The 20,084-nt window shown below is 35.2% G+C and overlaps 1 protein-coding gene across 1 annotated transcript in view; it reads right to left on the bottom strand.

The window, feature by feature from the left end:
* Window positions 1–20,084, bottom strand: part of LOC106101372 (carboxypeptidase N subunit 2-like) — a 210,718-nt gene that overhangs the window by 83,807 nt on the left and 106,827 nt on the right. The window contains exon 4 of the mRNA XM_013280572.1: window positions 11,869–11,922. Within this exon, the coding sequence (XP_013136026.1) occupies window positions 11,869–11,871 (3 nt within the window). The 5' untranslated portion in view covers window positions 11,872–11,922. The remainder of the gene's footprint in view (window positions 1–11,868; window positions 11,923–20,084) is intronic.

The raw sequence follows: 20,084 nt of genomic DNA, 5'->3' as shown, positions 1-20,084 counted from the left end.
ATGTATAAGTTAACAGGCTTGGTTCACACTGACAACTGATGACTGCGACGATTAAAGATAGAATAATGTGTTATTACTAGCTTTCGCACGCGACTCCGTCCGCGAGAAATTAAAAAAAAATGTAAGTAGCCTATGTGTTCTTCCAGACTATCCTCTACATCTATGCCAAATTTTATCGAAATCTGTTCAGCCGTTTGGGCTACAAACTCTAACAAACATTCATCCATCCATCTATACTTTCGCATTTATAATATTAACTAGTATAATTTATTATCTGTGAACAATTATGACGACAAATGTTTGTACATATTTGATACGATTATTTAAATATTAATTAAAACTGTTTCTCTTACATTTCTATTTCCTTTTATTAAATTGCTAATAGCAATAAGACGAAGTATTCCAGCAAGAACATAAATCTCTCCACTTAGAAACATTTCGTCTTTAAACAGACCGGAGATTAAGTCAAAAGTTGTAATCAGCGTTAAAAACGTTGAACACCTCTGGCCGGGGGTGTGAGGGCGGGGGCGGGAGGTATTGCTGGCGGGAACTAAACTTTAATCCATTGTTTAGCGGAGGATTACAGCGTCGCTTATCAACCGCGGCCGGCAGACCTCGTTTTTCCACGTCTAGTTTCAATTAACTGTCGGTTAATTCTGGCGCTAAGTGCGACTTAAGTCTACGCTTAATTTATACGCTGAATTTAACCCGAGGATTAATGTAACAGGCGTCAGGTCTACTAATTGCCACTCTCGATTGTGTTAACAAAAATAAACGATGTTGTTTATCATTGTTAAAGGGTTATACCGTTTAGAACCGCTATTAAGGTATGCACGAGAGTCGCGCCTGTCGATTAGGTGCCAGACGGAGATCCATCTTTTTAATTGGACCGAGCAAGTGAAAGTCGCACGCAAATTCCGTCGGACAAAGTTCTTGCCAATTAGGAATTGTTAACAGGCCCAAAGTAAATGTTTGAATTTGTATCGACGATTGAATGTAATTGAGGTATTCTTCGAGATAAGCCGTCTATTTGCCGACAATGGAACAACATCGTCATAAATTTAAGCTCGATTAAATAAACAAAATGCTCCAATATACGATTTTAGTCTTTATTTGTAACGAAATATGATGGATTTTGCGTTTTCAGAAATACTGTATTTAATCCGTAAACTGACAACGATAATCACAACCCTACATTGATATTTCTATAATACCATTCGTTTCATTATTTACATAATGTCGGTTTAATTGAGCATTTCGCAACGCTCTTGCTTTCATAATTTTTTTTTTATTTTAAAGTACTTACAGAAGACAACAAATAGAACAAATATGTATATGAAATAACCTAGAAACTAGCAACGCAGTAACATTTTAAAGTACGGTACAGTAACATTGTTCAGAGTCTGCAGCATAAAAAGGGCAAAAGCATTCGATTAAGAGATGCGATCAGTCGCAATACAATCAGCATTACCCGGGCGCAGCTGCGGAACCCTAAATTACGAGCCGCTTAGTTACAACGGAGGGTTCCGGTCAGGGTTGTCCACACAATGTCCGTAAACACACTATCCGTAAAGAAATACTTTCCAAGTCAATGGTAGGTCGTAACTTTTAGTTACACGACTTCCTTTACTAGTTATGTGTTAAGTTGCTCAATTGTTTCTTCACGAACTTATCAAGTTATGTGTTTTGTTTAGAACTGTATTGTTTAATTGTTAGAGGAAAGTCGTTTGATTGTGAATAAGTTTTCATGACATTTGTTCTTCCACTCACTGAATAGCTAAGACTGTACTTTTCCAAATGTAAACAATTATAATTTACTAACTTTCGCCCGCGACTTCGTCTGCGTGGAAATAAACACAAAAGTAAGTTTGTGTTCTACATCTATGCCAAATTTCATCGAGATCCGTTCAGTCGTTAAGACTACAAACTCTAACAAACATCCATCCATCCATCTAAACTTTCACATTTATAACATTAGTATGATTTATTAAATAGTTCCGAAGACAAGTAACTTTTACTAGTGGTATATTATTGGGTAAAAAATGTATCTAGCAACCCTATTTCCGCACAAGTAGAAAGAAAAAAAGGAATGCGAATTGACAGTTTAATCTGGAGAATTGGTGGTGCGGCTGAGCTGGCGTGCACCGCGCCTGCATTCACGTGCTGATAAAAATATATCTTTACTAAGTTTATTCGAGTGAAGTTTCATCGTAATCCGAGACGAAAAGTGCAGTACAAATACAATTGTTTGTGTTTCAAGATTTCCTTTGGAATATGCGATAAATTACGACACAAAAATAACTAGAGTACAAATTTAAATCATTTATATCGAAACATTTCGAAGTTTTCCTCTTGAATGTTTTGACAGAAAATTTTGTAACGTTAGTTCAATTGAGGATAGACGGCATAAGTCGAGATGCAAAAACCGTTGGCATAGCAAACTGGAGGACCGTGGCCTATAGGCTGAAATGGAATACATTGCTGGACCAAGTCAAGGCCCACCAAGGGCTGTAGAGACATAGAAGAAGAAAGAAGTTTATTTAAGCTTCAGCACGTAAAAGATTGCTTCATATTAAATTTAAAATATTTTAAGGACATCTCACTGTAGCGATTTATCGTACAAATGTTAAAAAGAGAAATGTTTAGTATCTCTGATTTTCTTAAGTCACACGCATAAAGTTAATAAATAAGTAATAAAGATAGGAGTAACTAACGTCGTCAACTAACGGTAGATCGTGGTATAATGCGCGGTTGCCGTGGCTTGCATGCTTTCGTTCCCACGATCTGCATTTAATAAATTACTAAACGTTATTAAATCATTATACTATTATTTTCTTTGCAGTTTAGATCAATTTTATTAAAATTGAACAGAAAATAATATTACACATTTAAATATCATAATAATATTATAAATGCGAATGTTTAGATGGATGCATGTTTGTTAGAGTTTTTAGCCTAAACAGCTGAACGGATTTGGATGAAATTTGGCGTAGATGTAGAACATAATCTGAAAGAACACATAGGCTACTTACTTTTCTTTTTTTTAATTCCACGCGGACGGAGTCATGGGCTAGTAAAAAATAAATTAAACAACATATTCAACTCGGAATTTCAACATTTATTACAACAAGATACAAAAACTTAGATCAACTGAGAAGTTATAGTATTTTGGATCCGGTTCAAAGATTACTCATTTCCAAAAGAAACGGTAAACGGATAACAAAAAACTTTAAAAGACAAACAAGGAGAGATGGACAAAGCAAATCATCAATAGATGACCTTGATCTTAAGCGTCGGTAACGCCTTTCGCTTTTCGGTAAAAGAACAATACAAGTAAATCTCTTATTCCACAAGCAGCGACTAGCTGACCGTTTCTGGTACATGCTATGAATATGAAAAATAACTATGTTAGTTGGCGTGAACGGCAAGTCGCACGACTAAATCATTTGTGTAACAACGGTCTAACAAAGCCGTGATAAAATAATCAGCTAACATCTTCATTCTTTGAGAAAGTCGACCCAAATTCATTGTTTGATATAAAATAAATATTAGATTTTCTTGAATACAATATTTTAATTTATTAAGACATGGCAGAAGACGATCCAAATATGGAATAGTTGTAAGTGCGTTTGATGTAACACAGAGCATTAGATTCTTTATAATGTAACAAATGTTTACATTCGGGGGATGTACGCACACGTGTTTAACAATAACACCGCGATCAAAGACCCCGTCTGTCTAAACTTATGATTAAATAATAATATGTTGGTTGCGGCCGCGTTATTTGCGGTCCGTAACTCGATTTTAATGGAATATTTCATTGCGAAGTACATTGTGAATGCGGTTTGCAAAACGTTACGAGATATACGCGCTGCCGCTGTTTTCCATAAATCTGAATTATTACGTTCAATTTTCCGTGTGTCAACAAAAATATAATTTCATTTGGAGCAGGGAAATTGGGATGAAAATTGGTTATTTACTCTATTATTAAAGCTTTTAGTGAAATGAAATATAAACAAGACGTATCTGCTCGAGCGATATTTTAGCGAGTGCACGGCGAGATGACTATGTTTACATTTTCTGACTATGTTCAGAAGACGAATACAAACTCTTTATAAAAAGTTACAAACAAGTAACCGAGACAAATGAAAGATAGATTCCTGCAAACAGTAATACTACAGGAAATAATGTATGTAATAGTCCCCTTTGAACGTGATGCAAAGGTTCTAATCCTATACAGAACTCTGATCAAATATGGGTCCTGTGGGACTATTATGTAACAACCCATGTTAACTTACTGCGTCAATATTGAATCTGCAACATACATAGCTGTCTCTGTAAGTAGAAGTGTAATGCACATCTGTGCAATGCGAGAAATGTACAATCAATATAACGTTTGTTGTGAGTAACGTAATAAAGGAGTCGTTACGCCTCAGGGATAGTAGAAGGGTTCGTAAGGATCCCCTTTCTTTGCGCCCTCTGCAGACAGTAGCGTGTAAACAAGCGAAAATTATCTAAATATTACATGCATTGTATTGGAAATAGTAGTTCAATGTGTACATCTCCATGTACTGGGTTACAATCTTATCTTCTTTAATATAATTTATAATCTTACAATTTCAAATAAGCACTAGTAAAATTTCATAATATCATACTAAAAATACAATTATACTTAGATAATACAGTTTAAAAAAATGGAAACTATTAAAAATATTTTAATGGCAACAGCTAATAACCATGAAGAGAATAAATCACAACACATAATAAAACAGTAAAATAAACCTATACGAGAAATCCTTAGACATTTCTTGCGACAAAAGGGTGTTTTTAAGTAAATACATGCATTCAGCTCCCTCACTTTCCTTTAGGGCAAGGAAGGATTCGTTATTGAGCACGCAAAGTGTCGGAGGGTCAGGGCTTAGGGCCGCCGCGGTCGCTGTGAGGGGCGCTACCGCGACAGATGCGTGATCCCTTGAGTATCCAACATAGAGCAATAAATTACAGAGATTTTACAGAATATAAAACACTTTAAAATACGTTAGTTACTAGTCTACTGTAGGTGAAGGTGTAAGAAAAGTAAGATCGTTTAGTTACGTCTCTACAACAGTATATAACAAGTAAGTTTTTTTGTAGCAGAACGTTATATGCCACGAATATAATTTTGTCCAAAAATAAGACTCGATATTCAATGTTATCATTTTATACTGAATAATATCACATGAAAATAAAATAAACATAAAGTTTGAGATAACCTCTGGTAGTCGTTGCTCTGTGTAAATGCAAACAAGCAGAGAGCTTCATTTGAGAACGATTCGTTTGACGCTAGTTGCACTGTGACTGCTCGAATTGCAGGGCCAAGGGTCCGGAGACAATTTGGGATTCGCAGAGCGATACTTTACGTCGATTAAATATATTTATGGTAATCTTTACGCTTTCGGGTGGCAAATCGAAGATTTCTGTCGAGATTTATCTACTTGGGGTGACTTAAATTACTGTTTTACCCTTTGTAGCTACTATTTTATGGTATTTTAATATTAATTGAGGAGGAAAAAGTTAGAAAAAGAACAACCAGTCCAACTTTGAAGTTCTTGTTCTTTGACAATTAATATAATTCCTGCACATTTATTTTTTGACCTCAAAAACCTATTTGTATATAGGTTTAAAATTATGTTTACTCGTAAGAATAGACCAGACGGGCCTATGTATTCAATGTGTTCGAGAACACGTTATCGGCTTGATGAATGTAGCGGCGAAGTTAACAAAAATGTTGAGATAGCGATGCTATCGTCGTCGAGCAATTTGTCTGAGTAATTTATAGACGGCGGCTCATAATTAGAGATATCTTTTGTATGCGTTGAGGAAGAACGGTGTGTCAGCACCTTTATCTTGACTACTGACCCGCCCCGTCTTCCGTTCACGCAGGGTTGCCTGAACATAGATATTTACATAATAATAGCCTTAGTCAATCAAAGATACTTCTTCTATACTTTTTAATCGTTATAATTGTATAATATAATTTAAATTACACACACTGGATTTTATTAAGTGTAAAAAAAGGTTACTAGCATTGTATTACACTTTGAGTCGTAAGTTGGTCAATAAATTGTGGTTTTAGTATGTGAAAGGTAAGAAAATATTGTAGCAAAAGACTACTATCAGAGCAGCAGTTTAACAGCTGTGCATGGAATAAGGTGTAAGTTGTCATATAATTTAGTTTCACCGTAAAATTTTGTGGTATCCTAACAGTTGGTAGCCCTGTCTAATCATAAATTTATCTGGTCCATTAATAACCCGCACGTTTTTCGTGCAGTGGGACAGTTAATTAGGCCTGCATGACATCGGTCGACGCCTCAACGATGGACTGATACCACCGCTTTTTAATTACTGCTGCGTAATCAAAATTAAAGGAAAGTGTACACGGTAAAAGAGTTGATGAGTACGCAGTTTGTAGCGTTATTCATACTAAAAGGGTTTAATGATAATTTATATCTATTACCATGACTGTAAAAGAAGGGTCTATCACATTTATAAGCCTAATATGTAACTAACATACAAATAAGGGCGGGAATACACATAATAGAATAGAGTAGTAGTTTGTTGCCAGCTACTGTCGTATACGAGAAGAGACAAGTCAGAGGCCTTGACTTGCCCGAAATCACAAAATCAAATCTTACTAGCTACTCGCATGGCTGTCAACTGTTATGCGTATGCACAACAGAACATTGCACGTTATGACGTAACCAGTGACAGTCTTTTGTTATTCTGAGACGTGATTATATTCATCGAGCTTAAAGCAGTAGTAAACTATACAGTTAACTCATGCACGTGCATACAAAGTAAAGAAGCGTTCGCACCACGTGCATGTGTTGATTACGTATACATCTCAGGTATAGAGGCGTACTATAAACAATCCTTTACGAGAGTTGGATTGTCTCATTCTAAGAAATGTATCATAAAGTGGTAGTCAGTGGGTGTGGCTCCGCACAGGTGTACGAGGCGAATTGTGTGGTTACAACTAAAGAATACTGCAACGGAGAATGAAATTCACATACACTTATAGCTATATTAGGACTTTGAATAAAGTTCTCGACTGAAATATTTATTGATAAATACTACGATATAGATGAATGAAATTCACTAACGACCGGTTTCCAAGTGACGTATAACCTTTAGTATTTTTTGGTCGATAACTTCATGAAATACGTTTCCGAACTACGTAGCTTTTACTCCTTTGAAACTTAGTTTAATCAAACACTAATGGATTGATAGGTAATCTAATCTAATTAATATTATAAATGCAAAAGTTTAAATGGATGGATGTTTGTTAGAGTTTGTAGCCTAAACGGCTGAACGGATCTGGACGAAATTTGACAAAGATGTAGAGCAGAGTATGAAAGAACACATAGGCTACTCACTTGGACGCGGCCGAAAGCTAGTTATAAAATAAATGGAAACAAGAAACCCAGCATAAGATACATAACTGAAAATATCAAACCATATCGTTACACTTTCTTTGTTCTCACGCCTGAATAAACGCAAACTTCACTCGAAATGCAATCCGAAACAAAGTATTTTATGAGGTTTTTTGTACGTAACAAAATATGTAGGGGAACACTCGCAAATCGTTTTTAGCGACTCCCCCCTCCCCTCGCCCCCTACTCCTGTTTACCTCACTCGGATTACTCGTCTCAGTTGCGACGTAACTCTGCACATGACAAATAAAACTAGTTTAGAATCTACTCCGTATCAATTTAGTAGCAACATTTTGTTTGCGCTTCACTTTTAAAGGAGATTTTTAAAAGCGCTTTCTAGTTGTTTTTTGTGTTACGAAACTTTAAAGTGATGTTCATTTGAAATGTGAATGGTTTTATGCAGAGTTTCTGAAGTTTCCTTTTATTTTATCGTTACCGTTAGGTTGATCTAAGTTGCATTGGAGTTACACTCAAGTTATCGAACCAAAAACAATACTGGTTAAATGTAGTTAGGAAATCGGCCATTAGATGTCAATGTTAACTATTCTGACCGAAGTATAATTAAAAATGAACGCATCGATTTAATGAAATATTATGTCATGATTTTTATGATACTGTAGACTACGTGATACTTATTTTAATATACATTGTGACATCATCTATCTTATAAATATAATATTTTTATTATGTGTACACGCGTTCCTAAACGATTTGAATAATGAAGAGGTTAGAAAGCCTTTTTTCTATTACAAAATTGATCATTATCAAATTGTGCTTGTCCTTACACAGGGTCGGCATAGTAAGTGCTTTTCCATACATTCCTATCAGCAGTCTTATCTGATTCACTCCCTTAAGCATATCCTCTTTCACACAATCCATCCATACGTTCTTCTGTCTTCCTCTACCTTTGTAGCCATCCATTCAATCTTAACACTTCCTTTTACATAATTGATCAAAATTAAGTACAAATAAATCTTGCTAATATTATAAATGCGACGTTAAGATGGAAGGATAGATGGATGTTTGTTAGAGTTTGTAGCCTAAACTGCTAAACGAATCTCGATGAAATTTCTGAAATAACACTTAAGCTATTTACTAGGTTTTTCTTATTTCATACGGATGAAGTTGCAGGCGAAAGCTAGTAAATAATACATACCTAAGCTTTAGATAGTTATAATATTGAATCTGTATGAAACGTTCTTATTTATTCATTTGCTATTTGCTATATAAAATGAGAGAAAATACAGAAACAAAACACAAACTTTCGCCAGTCTTCTATCTTTTCCGTGGAACTAATTTCGATGAAACCTCCAATGTACCTTTTCCTTGAGTTCTACGAAACGTATAAGGCCACCTTTTATTTCCTGAAATGAATAGTTTCCACTAAAACGTCGGCGAATAGAAAAAAGATTGCTTTTTCAAAGTAAACATGGGTTGGATATAAATTAAGTTACCATTTTTGTAATAACAAAGGTTATTAATAAATTAGCTAATAAACAGTGACTCTCTAATAAGGGAAAATACAAACAGCAAACTAGAAATCCCTTAAAACTAAAGATAAGATATGCAATTGCTATTACTTTTCTAAGAGCGATTAAAAACGTAAAGTTTATGAACAAATATTGATTTATTATAGAATGATCTACATTCAAACTCAAACAACGAAAGATGAACGTATGTATACTAACATAATAAAGCGTAAACACACTACTTCATTGCGTAGGATGTCAACAATCACTGCATATTTTTGAATTATTCTTTCTTTAATAAAAAGCCCTACACTGCGAACGGTTTAGGCTATATATTTTCACGCTATTAAAGTAAGACGGTAAATGAATTGTTAAAAACCTTCACGTGGGAAAGATACCATAAACTACAAGCAGCCAACATTAAGGAAGCAAGGTTATTATGGTAACGGTAATTTTGACATATTCAATTGAGAATTTGACAAATGTAAACAATAAAATAAAGTTTTTTTTATAATTTCGTGCGGATGAAGACGCACGGGAACACCTAGTCTTTAAATAAGTACATTTTATTCTGAGCTGAGCTCTAGTATTTTACAGTAATCTCTCTTCATAGTAAACTTGAACGTTTTATAAGACCCGGTATTTCTACTGAATGGTTCTGTAAAAATTGATGAGTTAGTAAAACCGATGATCGATGGGGAAATAAACTTCTATGATATGTAACAAAAATACTTAATTAACTTAACTTTTTAGAGAATATCGAAAAAGAAAATTAACAAGACAACTATGAGCTATTAACGTAAATAATAAAAAAAACATACAGACAGTAAATAAAACTAACAACTAACCAGATCAATGACCATGTTTCTGTTTGATTAGAAAAAAGTAACAAATCGATTAGGTTTAACGCAATTTAGCATGAAGTTTTTTCAGTACAAAAAACTATTACTGAACTTTACAGCTGTACACAATACATTCTTGTTTCCTTGACCTTCAATACCGAGAGCAATAACCTTAAGAGACACTTTAATTTGCCCGCGCTAATTGCCCGCCCCTTGCCCGACCGTGTCCGCAATATCCGCCCGACGCCTGATAACCTGCACTTGACATTCGGAGCCCATCGCCGCATAGAGATTGCGAATTAACGCCTAACTGCCTTTTAACAGGCTTTGTGTTAATTGTTGGAAATCAAACGATTGTCAATTATTGACTTTACACAACAAACATTAAGTAAAAAAAGTTCCTTAGATTTGTAAATTTTCTATTGAACTTGTAAGGATTTTAAAATTCTCTACAAATATAGAAGAAATAACTATCTCTGATTTTCTGTCACTGTTGTTACCTTCTATTATGAAATACAAATTAAGGTCACGGAAAATACGTGTTTTGCATTGTTTATTGTCAATTACTTTAAACATTGTTTAATTTTAGAGAAATATGAACATATTGCAAGAAAAAGGTTTTAAGAGGATTCGTTATTGTGCATGTTTTATAAAATAACTGGCTCGAGCCATTTAAATGTTTAAAATTTCCCGCCAAATTGCGCCTCGACATTTATGTTCATACATACAATGAGCCCAGATGTTACAATAAACGAAGGATGCTTGTCCTCTTGGAACATTTTAAACGTATAAAAAAATTGTTAGCAACTATTGTTGTTGAATTAGCGACAGTTTGATGAACTGCACGGAAAATATGGCGAACCCCTGGTATAGTGTTGCTAGAGAAATTGTTGTAAATGATAACTTAAAAACATAATATTTTAAAGTTGCGACAAAACCTAAAATGATATAAAAAAATGAAAATGTTTGTGTGCATTCGTTTCACCTTTTTGTTTATAATCCACTCGGGAAATTATTATAATAAATTTAAATAAAATGGCAACGGGAAACCGCGGCGAACTTAACGGCATAGTCCGAGAGCGTCGGCAAGTCAGGAAGGAAAGGTTTTCAAAGTTTGTACGAAAAAACCCCGAAAATGTAAGCCCAACATTCTGTTTCCGCCGGCCGAGGGTCCGCGGGGTAAATATTATTCGGGCTCCGTCTTTTATTTCCTTTGTTTTACACTTTATTATTTGTGGTCAGAGCCCACCTTAGCCGAGGCGTGACCGCCGACGTCCGAATTAAAAGAACCAGCCTCCGGAACGAGCCGCTCCGGACACGGGGACGGGAAATACGTACTCTGCAATAACTCCCGACTAGATATTAAACTTCCACTCTTAAATACAAAGAAACAAAGACTTTAATGTATCAGATGCGGGCTTTACGCAGTTCTAATTGACGAAATTCGACAAACACAAAAAGTTTCTGCACGCTTCGTGGAGCGGAATTGTACGTAATTAGTAGGACCGATTCGGGTAGGGGAAGTTGCTATCCGTTTCGCCGGCGTCGTAAAGACGGAATTTTATTCGAGGGAATGCTCTGCCCCGGGGCTTTTATGAAAACTGTCCCCTTCTTTGGCGCGGATTCTGTAATTTGTGCTCCTCGAGTGATTCGTGAGGACAGTCCGCCAGATGGCGTTATATTGGACATTCGAATTTTATGCGTCAACCCTCGCCGGCAACGTTTCATTCTGACGGATCGTAAAACGAAGAATTCGTCAACGAGGGAATATAGGCTACGTGCAGGTCTGGCAGGCCGCAGAGAACGACGGGAATGAATTCCAGATGAGCCTTTATTTATATTGCGACGGCCTCTTGTGACCTTTGCCGGAGAGATGTCAGCCGAGCCTACTGTTTTGTTTTGTTTTTAGTACGTCTTAAAATTTACTACAGTTAAATTACTTGCAAAAGACGAAAAGATTTATGTCTTTGACTAGAATATGTAAACAAGCGATACTGTTTGAATTAACTCAAAGAATACAAAATCAACATATTCAAATATGACAAGAATAAATAATTTTAAAGATAATGTTTCTCTTAAACTTACCATTGCTGTTTTGAAAATATTTTTATTCGAATGTAGTTTGCAGGCATCAACGTTCTGAAACAATAAAAGTTATTTTATTAGAGAAGATATAACAGTCCTAAACACTATGTCTTGTAGAGATTTGGTACCCTAGAAATAAGCCTTTAGTAGCTAGGTTTCATAACCTGTTTGAGAGCAGATAGAAACAGAAAAAAATGCTGCCAACGTCGAAGTAGTTCACTGTAAAAGAACTAAAGGTACTCTTGTTCTTAGTAAATAAATTGCGCCTTCTTCATACCTATTATAAGATGTCGAGATAAGCATCAAACTATATCAGAAGAAACTTATTCAAAGGAAAGTATTTTATTAGGTCAACCCTTTCTTCCCAATCAAGGCTGAAATTTGTCAATAGGGGGGTTTGGGTGAAGGGGGAGGGGGTGGAATCGGGTCGCTTTGTCAGAGCAATTGCCTGCGACGCCGGCACCTGAGCCTTTGTACAAATGTTGCGAACACATGCCCGTAATATATTAACCCGCCTTTAGACGCGAACGAGCCGCGCTCGGGGATAGCGAAAGAAATAATGCCCTAAAAGTATGTTATGCTCAACGTGAAGATATAATAACATTGCACGAAACACGTTATCCAGAAAACAGTTACTCTATATTTGAACTTTCGCCCGCCATTTTTCCGCGTGGAATTAAAAAAAAAGTAAGTAGCCTATGTGATCTTTCAGACTAACCTCTACTTCTAAGCCAAATTTGATTAAGATCGCTTGAGATTTAGATTGATTTCTCTCTTTTTTAGTTTTTAGGCTAAAGTTATTTTGTGTTTGATTTGATGTTCTTTATCTTGTTTGTGTATGTCATATTCACAAATTGTTAATTTTGTTTTAGGTGTAAAGAACTGTAATGCTTTGAACTATTATGTTCCTTCTGCCTATTAGTTATTTAAAAACATACAAAAAGGTTATATTCTGGACCGTGTACCGCAATAAATAAATACGGTCCGTCCACGAGTGCTGGCGGACGCCATAATTCATGGTCTCCCGCGTCGGACGCAGTCGTGTTTTGTACGTTTTGCGACTTCGTGTGGACACCCCAGTGTGTTCCGTCCGCGGTTTTAGAGGATTTTAATATTTCAATTCTATTTGCACCAAAACTGTGCGATTTGGGATATTATGTTTTCTTGTCAGTTTCTTGTTTAAATATGGTACGTTTTGTAATAGTTCCGGTGATTACGCTTTGTGAAAGAAACTCAAGCAAAATATTGTAATGTTGGATTCCCATATTGGTAAAGTCTGTTATGTGAAAATAAGGTGCAATCTATACTAATATAAAGATCAAAAGATGTACATATATTATTGTATATATCGAAATAAATCAAAAACTCGCCGATTTAAAAAAAATCTTTTACGTTATTAGTATTTAACATACGCTATGTTTTATTGTTTTTTCAATTTCACACTTGCGAAGTTGCGACCAAAAGCTAGTATTTTATAAAAACAATGTTTAAATACAAAGTATACCATCAAAGAGAAAATGGTCTACAATTTGAGTACTTCAATCTACATACGAAAAGTACCGCTGAAGCCTTCTATAAGCTAGTTGAGTAAAGTCGACGTTGAGTAAATTATTTGAGCATTCTGCTCAGGTATTAGCAACTGACAGCGCTTGTTAGATACTATTAGCGCAACACGGGGTATTTGCATTACAAAGGCCCCGGACAGGTTCACTTGAGTGTTGGTTTTCACAGTATCGCGTATTAACTCGTATGTAAGTAAATGAGACGGGAATGTGAAGGCTTTGTTGAACTTCGTCTTGTAGGAATACAGGATTACTTATTTAAATTATAATAAATATGTGAAGGTTTTATGAACAGATATACTTGATTTTCTTCTTACATAATAAATAGTATTAAAATTATTAAAATTTGCACATTTAGAGTGACATAAATATATATATAAGACACAAAATAAACGGTTTAGTAAACGGCCGTATACTGAAACGATATTAAAATCTCTAACATCATAAATGATTAGGCCACGCATGTACTCCGATTACCATTAAAATCGTAATCGTATCGTAAAGTTAAACGAAAACAAATAAACATCAAACTTTTTGTATGACACAAATGTGATGTCAAAATGTCACGTCTATAAAGTTGAGGTTACAATGACGGTCAAAATTATTTTTATTCAGCTGACGTATATTGTTACTCTATGAATTTCAAACAAATTGTCGCTTCGACATTTTACTTTGTCGAGAACTATTTCAATGGACAATTCAATGAAACAAATTAATCGAATATTTCTATTCAAGTACAGCTGGTAATGTTTTATCTATTTCATGACTTTTTTACATTTATTTCAAGGGAGAGATTACGGGGTAGATAACCTTCTCTTTGTCACGATTTCGACATGTGCGTCCTTTATCTTCTGTTCTGTAACTCCCTATTGAACATTTAAGAGAATTGCTGTTCCAATACTAATTTAAGATTAATTTTTCAATAATAACTAACCATTTAAATTATTTAAAATTTCGTGAGACATTATAACGCGACGCACGACGCGACCACGAAACAACCCCAGTAACACTCGCCCTGAATATGGACCGCGAAGGGCCCGAAACTAGTCGATGACAGCCACCGGAAAAATAGACGCGAGTAAGAGCCGTAAAATAAATAGTTATAATTACTAGCCAGAATTAAGATGCAGACTTCAGTCTCGCAAGCTGATAAAGAGATAAGTCAATGATTTTTTTATTCATATTTACAAACGTATTTATTAATGGCCAAATACTAAAAGACTATTTAAATATGTAAGAGTTTCTTATAATAAAGTTTCGCATAAATTCCATTTAAAAGTTTGAAGTCAGTCAGTTTGAGTGTCTACTATTCCGACCACTATTCCGATAATGCACTAACGCATGAAGGTAGAGGTCGTTATTTAATGTCAATCCAATAAGATGTTAGAGATATCTTCGTATTCATAGAGGTGGTCGCCGCGAGCTCTTACGTGATTGGTCCAGCCCTTTTCCCTTCCGCTTTATGCATCAAACGCCTCACGCACCCTCGTCAGCTGAGCATCTTGACCCTCTTTAAGCAAATGTCGATTTTAGATATAAATATATTGGGTATTAACATATCATTCGGATTTCCTTGTGGCTGATATTTTCCGTTAATGCTATCAAATAATTTACAAAACTGATTCCTAGCATAGAAAACTGGAGTTAGTGAAATAAATTAATCTAATAAAAATCTGTAATCACAAGTCTTTACTTAAAAGAATTAAAGTAGTTATTAGCAATTTTTTTTTAATAATTAAGGGTTAGTTTCCGTCTTGTAATTTCGACTTGACATTCAACGTTGTGTTGACGTAAATAACTAAAGCGTTGTTTCTAAAAATAAAAACGCTTCAGTTATTCATTCATTTTACTATTTCCTAACTAATTGCCTTTGACGTAGCGAAGTCTAATGTAACTTGGAACAGACCTTTAATGCTTTCATACTCGACTGATTTATATTCGTCTTGTCGCAGCTACAAATACATCTTCAGCCGAGTGAAAAATGATGCGACACAGAGACAATGCCGCTAAAATTGTTCCTTGTCGCAGGACTGGAGACCCTTATGAGAATAAACAGAAACTAAGAAACGGTAATGGTAATAGAAGTAATAAAAGCTGGAGTTTGTCTAACAGTAAGTAAGAAATATTATCAAACTAGTTTAGATGTAAACAAAACAATGCAATCGGAATAACTGTCTAATAATCTTATTCGAAAGATATTTCAAATTACTTTTAATACAGAGTTAATAAAATCTCTAAATAAAACAGAATAAAAAGACAAACTGGAAACGGAACACGGAACGACTACTTCAGACCGAGAACATATTTTAAACGGGAAACATTCCATCTTTCCGTTTCCGACCAACCTTGGGAAATTCTGTAAATTGCGGAGATATTCAGAAATAACGGCGCTAGAAGCGAGACAAAGGAGTGGGCTAAGCGAAGTAGGTAAGCCATAATCTATTAAGCAATAATAGGGGTATAGCGGGGAGGAACGCGGGGCGCAGCCTAGCTCGCGACTAATTGGCGGCGAACAAAGGAGCTCACACAAAGCTGGATGCGACCCGTCTAATGGAGTCGAAGACATCTTTATACGAAGCGGTTTATAGCATATCCGGGCCGTTCCTTAGTTCCTTGCTGGGATCATAGTAAAGAAGCGTTCGCTCGATCGACTTCCTACAACGATATCGCTGGTGTTAATATATATGACTCCAATATTTCACATTTATAAATCGTTGGACTGCTATCCAAAAATAAATTGGATAAAAATGTTAGAATAAAAATAACGACCGAAATTCAGACCGCCCACTCTCAAATTGTTGTTTAGTGAGAGAAATCAGGTTACCAATTACTAAGAATTTGAATATTTGTCGCGTGAGACGAAGATCGTTTTGCATTTTTATAACATTTCTTATTTTCTTAAATCAAAAATATGAAGAAATCCATATTACATTAGTTTCAAAGAATTAGATTATCCGCCATTTGCTTAACTTTGAAGAACCATAACTACGTTAATGACAGTGTATCTTCAATAAGTCCTATTTTTTATATTTCTAGTGTTTTCTAGGTTTAGTAAGTGTTATAATGTTTCGAATTAGTTAAATGAATGTTACTTTTGATATGTAAATAATACAAAAACACTAGCAGTATGAATCATTACAGGAAACGCTATGATCACAGAATAATCTAGTTAAGAAATAAATCATTGAATTGCTTTTAGCATATCATAGCAGACTTGAAGATTACGCCTTACGGTGTGCCGGTAGTGTAGAGCACTGGATTTGCAATCGAACTATAAATACACGATACTAATACAAGTGAGTCAGAAATATGGTCGAGTGTAGGTTTATCATCCGACTACGATTGTTTCTAAACTCTGAGGTTACATCTGATATGTTTTAAGTGTAGAAATAAAATATTACACGCTACAGTTTCACTAATCCAGAATATTAGTGCATTTCCATTTACCAAGAACCAGTACATCTTACTTGTTAAGGCCATTTGTCATTTAACAATAATGTTACAAATATATTTATTAAGGAACAGCACTCTTGGCAAAGTTTCCATTTCTGTAATTCACAATTCAGTTGTAGAGTAGTAAAATAGAATTTTATTCAGATAAAATCTTTATAAAGAATATAATATCTATCTTATTTTAAAAATCAGTATGTGAATAGAAATGCACTCTGTCTAAATATAATGTAAAACAAATCCATTAACATAGGAAATGCAAGGTATTTGATTTACAGACAATAGGAGTCAATGTACACAGTTCTACATTTGACTAGATACTAAGGAAGCCTTTCCACATGCTCGTTCATTACAAAGGTAGCTCCATCTGGCGGAATGCAAGTAGACCGCAGGTGTTCTCTGGGAGTGCCCATTCCATCGGCACATTCAAATATCTCCGTAGCTTTACTGCGCCGGGATTCAAAGCGCATTTCGCCTGTTTTTACTGTACCGTTAGGAACATTGAACATTGTAGAGTGGCGACGTTCGATTGAAACTTTAGTGCCAGAATCTTGTCTGTTGGAATTAACGAGTATAATGAATAGTGGGTTAGAGTTTAAATTTAAGTATTATTGAGACCAGACAATGCAACACAATGTAACATTCTCAATAGAGTTAAGCAAAAAATAGAACAATTAACGTTTATTTTGAAACATCTATAGATTTAGGAATTAATGACCAACATAGTAACTCTACATGACAAAATTAGACCAGGCATTGCAGCGAAAAATTGAAAGAAATTAGAAGACAGCAACAAAAATCTACTCTCCAGAGTCGAAGTGAAGCATCTGGTGCGGAATGGGGCGGTAGTTGTACAAGAGTTTAACTCGTGTGATGCGTAACAACTTCATTTGCTCATGTATGCTGGGTTCGTCTCTAGCTGGACATAAAACGTCCATGTTCGCGGCAATCCACTCGACGAGTCGCCGTCGGCAACTTGCCAAACGTGGAATTGTCGTGGACCATTAAAATGTTGCCGTTCGTTCTCCGCACTCTCTATTGTTGTTTAGTGTGCATGCAGCTTTATTTCCGTGATTAGTCTGACTACATCTTATGGAGTGCCAAAAATTATTTTGTTTGTTTGAATTTGAATTTCAGTTGTGAAAAAAATTAATATGAAAAAAACCTTATGCTTGTTTAAATTAATTAAAGTACTTAGTTATGTTTTTAAAAATAATATATAACAGCAACGCATGAATTTCACGAAGGATTTGTCGAAGTAACAAGCGGAAGTTAATGTATACAGAAAATGTTATATCAAAAACGTCAAATGCATCTTCAAATTTAGCGAGAAAATTTTATCTTAATATTTTTTCTATTATAACATTTTTAAATACAGTGGAACTAATACAGTAAATTGCAACAAAACAAGATGTAACATTACAGAGATTGCAGTGGAGTAAAAAAAGAAGACAATTTTACTTTAAATATTCATCAGGTGTCTGGAAGAAAGTTCAATTTGTCTGCAATGCTATGAATATTGTGCTTTAGTTGGCGTTTGTAATCAGTAATGAGATGGCTCAGATGCCCGGATTACATTAGTGCAAGTAATGTTACGAAGAACTTGGATTTGACTAAAGTAAATTTGTTAATCAACAAACTAGTTAAGATTTGAAACAAATATAAATATTCATAAATCTTAGAATTAAAAAACATTTTTACAAGTGTGTTTACTGATGTTTTTGTATATTAAGAAGTACTTGCGTTATATAATTCAGAAGTCAATCCTCCGAAATCGAAATGCCTTGTTCCAATAGCAAATAACAAATGTCTCCCCGAAGAGAATAAATCGTAATATGGGATAATGAATCGTTACGAGCCGTCCCTTGCCATTTCAACGCTTAGTTGAATAAGAACTTGTATTCGAATCCATTATTGATGGCAGACAGCTAAGTTTGTCTTTTGCGTATCGAGCAATTTATTTTAATAAAAGTCGATTATATCATCGCGTCTGCGGGCCCGGATATTAAAGTATCTATCGGGCCGTATATTAAAAATTCCGGAAACGGGTGTTATTCTTTTGTATTCATCGCATTAGGCCGCCTTTTAGGGGAGTTCCCGAGCGTCCGGCGCAATTTGTTCATTAGCGAGTGAAAGCATTGAAAGGAATTAATTGCATTTCGAATAGCCGATGATTTTTCGGCCAGTAATAACATTAATTAATAAATATTACACACCATTATAGCAATGGTAGAGTTTCATTCATTATTATGTAATTAAGCTTTAAAACGGGACATACGAATTTGTTACAAATTATTAAATGTAATTTAATGTACTATTTTAATCAATAAATAAAAAAATAACTGTTAAGGATTTTTATTAACATTTTGATTATATTTACAAACAAGTATAAACTGATATTGTGAACTTTAATAAATTATTTTATAATAATAATTTTAATCCGTATGTCATAAAATAATTTGCTCGCATCGCTAGCCGCAAGCGTATCCGTCCGCGCCACAGTGAGCGAATGCCACATTATAGCGGGGAAATGCAGACGGCACTCAAAATGGTCGGGGCGCGTCGGTCGCGGCACGAACTATGAAATTTTATGCATTACCCATCTCCCGCGGCTGCTGCCGGCTGTCTGATGCACGATGGGGAGGGGCAGGGTTGGCTACTTTATAAATTATTTTATTAAATCAGATACGTGATAGCAAAAAATCGTACTATGAGGTATAAAGAAATTAAAATAATTAAAAGATAAAATTGGGATCGAAATCTGATTAATATTGTAAATGAGAAAGTTTGGATGAATGGATGTCAGTTTTGTAGCAGAATCAGCTGAACGCATCTCGATGGAATTTGGCAGAGATGTAGACTATAGTCTGGAAGGACACATAGGCTACTTTCTAAGTTTATTATTATTCCGCGCGAACGGAGTCGCTGGCGAAAGCTAGTAATAGATATATTTTAAACACCGTAAATGTTATAACGATCTTACTGTACTACAAGAGCTTCATTTGTTTTCTCAATTTTTTTTCGTAGAAATGGACTTAATAAACGGTTTCTGTATTTTGCACATTTACCAACCCTACGGGAGACTGGCATGTCAAAATAGAATTTGCATTCGGAGACAAGCGGTTTCGACAAGCAACGGCGGAATGGTGTTATATTTGGGCCCGTTTCGGTGACAGCCAAAGTCGAATGGTTGCCCGACGGGGG

The sequence above is a fragment of the Papilio polytes genome, unplaced genomic scaffold (genome assembly GCF_000836215.1).
Source record: "Papilio polytes unplaced genomic scaffold, Ppol_1.0 DF823991.1, whole genome shotgun sequence".
Classification (NCBI taxonomy): domain Eukaryota; kingdom Metazoa; phylum Arthropoda; class Insecta; order Lepidoptera; family Papilionidae; genus Papilio; species Papilio polytes.
This window is presented reverse-complemented; position numbering and strand designations above follow the sequence as displayed.